The 4758-nt window shown below is 39.4% G+C and overlaps 1 protein-coding gene across 1 annotated transcript in view; it reads right to left on the bottom strand.

Moving 5' to 3' along the window:
• RIPK1 (receptor (TNFRSF)-interacting serine-threonine kinase 1) overlaps positions 1–3837 on the bottom strand; it is a 19000-nt gene extending 15163 nt beyond the window's left edge. Inside the window, exons 1-3 of the mRNA XM_009580187.1 lie at positions 3632–3837; positions 1822–1975; positions 1214–1351 (exon numbers count right to left, since the gene is read on the bottom strand). Coding sequence (XP_009578482.1) covers positions 1214–1351; positions 1822–1975; positions 3632–3783 — 444 coding nt within the window. The 5' untranslated portion in view covers positions 3784–3837. The remainder of the gene's footprint in view (positions 1–1213; positions 1352–1821; positions 1976–3631) is intronic.
• Between the last annotated feature and the right edge of the window lie 921 nt (positions 3838–4758).

The following is a 4758-nucleotide window of genomic DNA, read 5'->3' as shown; positions in this document are numbered from 1 at the left end:
TGCTGAAGAAGTAGGAGTCCAAGTTCATGTCTACAAGTGACAGGAGGTCTAATGTGATAGAGGAAGATATGATATAAATCTTCCTACGTAGTTTCCTAGAACAACTATTTCCTTTTGTAAATTTTGGCAATATTAGACAAGCAGATAAATCATACTGCTGCCTTAAATGATACTTTTGATCAAGTCTGCTTAAGGAAGTCTGATCCGATTCTGAATTTGATCCTGGGTTCCAGGTTCAGTTTGTCATGCAGTGTGATGATAGCCTAGTTTGGTCCTGTCCGTATAAGCAAGCTGAAACCCAAAAAACCATCCAATTTACATTTAAAGCAGATCATGATGGTTTTTTTAATTTTGGCCGAAAAATATAGTTTATAACTCTTACCTGCAAGCTGCTCATACTGCATTAGGACTCGCTACTATATTAACCTTGTCAAACCACTTCTCACTAATATATGTGTGAGAAATATCAAATGACAGAGCTCTCTTCACAGGAATTTATTCTGTAGTTTCATACTATAATGGGGTGATCATTTCAGCAACTCACCTTGACCAGAGACAGGACTTTTGATGAGGACTGCTGCAAATTCTACTCAGGTTTATTCAGCAGTAGGTTCTGTATCTATGTGTCTTGACCCAAAAGCCCACTAAAGTTAATAGAAGGGCTTGGAACAGGCTTATAAATCATTCTTTGAAGTAGTTTCCTGCTGCTTTTTTTGTAGCTGCTGGCTGTCATTTAAAAATGATGACTAAAGGAAAAAAGAGGGAGACAAAAGAGGAAAAGATAATAGGCAAAAGAAGGAAAGGAATAAAAAGGAGGAGGTGAAGGCAGGAGGAGAAATTACAGCAATAAAGGACAAAAGGCATGAGCCATAAGACGTTATTTTGTTTCAATCTCTGCGTGTCAAGGTTTGTTTTTTAGTTTCTAGCTGCTTTGTTATTTGTAGTTCATTAATTCTCAACAATATTATTTTTTTTTTTTAATACCCTTAGTGATTTTTTTTTTCCCACAGATGGGGGGAAGATTATACAAATCTCAGGCTCAGAGGTTTTATAGGCCACTATACTTCAGTGATCCACTACTAACACTCTCTTAGCGATAGCTCACTAGATTACAAAGGAGTTCATCTGCCAATCAGGAATATTAACCAATGCAGCTGAACTGGATTCTTCAAGACAGATCATCAGCTTTGTCCATTTACATTCTAACAAGTACCTTAATGTGGAAGTCTGTGTCCACAAGGATGTTTTCTGGTTTTAGGTCTTTGTGTACGAAGCCTTGCTCATGCAGATAAAGCATTCCTTCTGTGATCTCCAGCACAAAATGCCCTTTCACTGACAAAGGCACTGAGAGCTAAAATAAAGAAGAGAAGTGCCGTCTATTAAAAAATGCTACTACAACCATCAAATTAAAAAACAGCCTTTAAAAAAGTTTCTTTCTCAGTCCTAAGAGTAGCTCTGCTTAAGCCAGGGTAAAAAAGAACCGACATCCTTCTTGGATCTAAATTTTCACATGAAAGTAATTCTAGAGTCACTCCATATTTACAAAAGCATTCTTCTTTAGCAAATTCTCTACATATCTCTACAAACACTCCTGTAACTCTGAACCTGTAACTGTGGTCTGCTCCTCTGTGATGCGCAGAAAAGCCGTAGCTGTCCTCTGCTGCCTCTAGAGAAGGTGGGGCTGCCACTGGCTCTTTAATACAGAAAGGAGAATTAGAAACTAAAGACCCCGTTCTTTGGAGATAGCAGTAACATCCTGTCCCTTTCAAGCATCTTATCAACCCTAAGGAGCGGCAAGGGATGAAGCAATTCACTGCTCACTTTCTGTAGCACTTTCATCATGTTCCCCCGGTCCACATACTCCATCACAAGTGAGTAGTTTCCGTCTTCCAAAATTATACCTAGTAGTTTTACCACACGATCATGCTGCAGTCTGCGCATAATCCTGCCTTCTTCAAGGAGGGAAGCATTATATCTGTAAAACAGAAATTACACTGAACTTAGGTGCCAGGCTAGAAAGAACGCAGGGATGAAAATGCTGTTGATTCATAATGAAAACGATGGCCAAAAATGTCAACATTTCTAGAGCCACTGTAAGATGAACCATACCTTCAGCTGTTTTTGAATTGATACAGCTTTGTTCGTGCCAGGTTGTATTCTCTAAGTCTCAAATGCCTTGCACAGAGACTGTCTGCTCAGCCTGATTTTAAGGCCTGCTTTTCAGAAAGTGCATAAGCATTCTTTTTGTAGGTGCACTGCTGGTTGTGTATGTCCAAATCCCTGAACTGGGTGCGATCAGGACATGCAGGGCTGAAAGAGCCTTTGGACAAGGAGGATCAAGACATACTCCACTACCTCTTGTACAGGAAACTATACAGGTCTCTTTCCCAGAGGGCTGGTATTCATGTTCACGTTCAAAATTGATTTATTACCACATAATATCCACCCACATACTGGATGGTGATAACATTTACTAACGATTACTGGTTTAGGATGAATTCAAAGCCTAACTCTTTACCTGGGCCTCGGTACAACCATCAATAGTCACAGGTACACAGCTGGGAGCTCACTAAGGGTGTTAAAGAAGGATGGTACCCGTTATATTAGTCTTCTTTTTACTATTGCTCCTTTTCTAGTCATTGGGCAAAAGGATGCAAGAAAATCTTGAGACTATGTTGCTTGCTAATGTTTTCGTACCCTGTGACTTAAAAGGAAACAGCTTTCTCCCTCTGTGTTCCTCTAGTACTAGAGAAGAAAGTGGCTGTTCTGTTTGCATTAGGCTCAGTTATAATTTGCTTAAGACTTTTGGTTCAAGACTTTAAGGAATAACAAACTTACAAGCCCGTGTAGTGAGAAAGTAAAAACACAAACCCAAAAATAAACCAGGCAGGCTTGTCCATTTTAACTGTGTTCATGCCAAACTGTCAGTGCAGTTTGCAAACTACTAGAAGCTCTTAATTCGCTTTCCACTGGCAAAATAAAAACTCGGTTAATTTATTTATTATAACCCAAACTAGAAGAAGATGGGTTTTTGTCTCTCTCTAATGGATGACTCATGGGAGAGTTTTAGGATTGTTATGGCTCTGCAATGTGACCTGAATCCACTGAAATCAACAGCTAATTCAATCCTTGAATTAAATCAGTGAGCTTGTCTCACTCTGTTTTTTCTCAAGGGAGAGAGGGTTACATTCTTGGTATTATACATGTAGGGTTGGAGTCCTGCTGATAGCTCATGTGTGTTTAGGTCCTAGTGGACATGTATGGTTGGACAATTATATTGAAAATTGATCTGCATGCTTGAAAATATCATATGCCCACTGAGTTCCTGCATTTCCTTAAGTGTGCAAGAGTCCCCTCAATTCTTAACAATTCACAGTCATGCTCACCTTGCAACAGAAAACAGGAACTTCACTGGAACAATGAGTTTAAACTAAAAAAGTTGGCTTGTGAGGGAAAAAAAGGAAAATTTGCAGGACAGCTGCTAGTATCGTCTTATTTTCCCCACATACATTACCTCCAGAATCCAAAGATCTGAAATTATTACACTTTATTTAGATTTATCTCCATTGAATTTAGAGGATTCCTTAGACTAACTGAAAGATAAAAATCAGAACTAAGATCTGTAACTTACTCAGTGCGCTGGGGTCCTGTATACACTTTTTTTAATACTACATATCCATGTTTCTTGTGAAAGCATAAAGAAATTGTTCCAAATCCTCCAGCATCTAATTGCTTTTTTTCAAGCAAATCCTGGGTGTTCATGTGGATGTCTTCCAGAGACATGTTTGCAGTCTTTTGTGGCTTAGCAATTAAAACAAAATCAAGTACCCTAGTGCTTCTGGACCTTCCACCTATAAAGGAGGAAAAAGAAGTGTCATTATCAAGCATTTAGCTGTTCCACTAAATAAGCATCTATGTGAGGAGTGGGACACAAGCATATACTCTCGTGACCCTTATGAACAAAGGACCTCAGTTTGAAACCAAGGATGCTGTTCTTCTCACAGGATCAGACCTAAAGATCACAAGGATTTATCCTCTCAACCCATTACAGTTATATTAAGTCAATGTAAATCCATTTCTTCACCGGAGGATCTCAAAGTGCTGTTAATAAATCGTTTTTATCCATATAATATGCAGTAGATCAGTACTGTCTCTACACTTCACCTGTGCAAAAACTGAAACCCAAAAAAATCAAGGGCCACGGTCCCAAAGGCAGGTAGTGCCTAGTGATTCTGACATGCATCTCGTTTTCTAAATTGCCTGAACATGGACCTGTCAGGTGCCCAGATACTTCTATAGCTCTAAGCTACCTTTTAGGCATCTTTGCAAATCCAGCTCTAAAGGGTTTGCTTGAAGCTTAAAACAAAGAAACAAACAAACAAACAAACAAAAGATTTCTCTGGAGGGTGAAACAAAGAACCCAGCTTCTGTGAGAAACTTATTTTCAGAGCTGTCTGAATTTAAGGAGACAAGTGCTAGGAAGGACTGCGGTGGGGATATAAGGCAACTTCTCCCCCACCTCTCAAAAAGAAGAGGAACAAAGAAATTGTGAAGGCTTGTAGTAACCAAGAGAAAAAGAGAGCTTGGGGGAGCCTATGAAATGGGTAGATGAGTAAACCCCAGTGGACGACAGAATAATTTTAAGCCTTTGATAAAGCTGTGGTGCTCTCTTGCCTAACATGTCTCTAAGGAGGTAAAACCTTAAAAGAAGGCTAGACGGCCAGTACCTTCGGCACACACCAGCAAGCTGCGTTGCTA

Source organism: Fulmarus glacialis, unplaced genomic scaffold (genome assembly GCF_000690835.1).
Source record: "Fulmarus glacialis isolate BGI_N327 unplaced genomic scaffold, ASM69083v1 scaffold16146, whole genome shotgun sequence".
Taxonomy (NCBI): domain Eukaryota; kingdom Metazoa; phylum Chordata; class Aves; order Procellariiformes; family Procellariidae; genus Fulmarus; species Fulmarus glacialis.
This window is presented reverse-complemented; position numbering and strand designations above follow the sequence as displayed.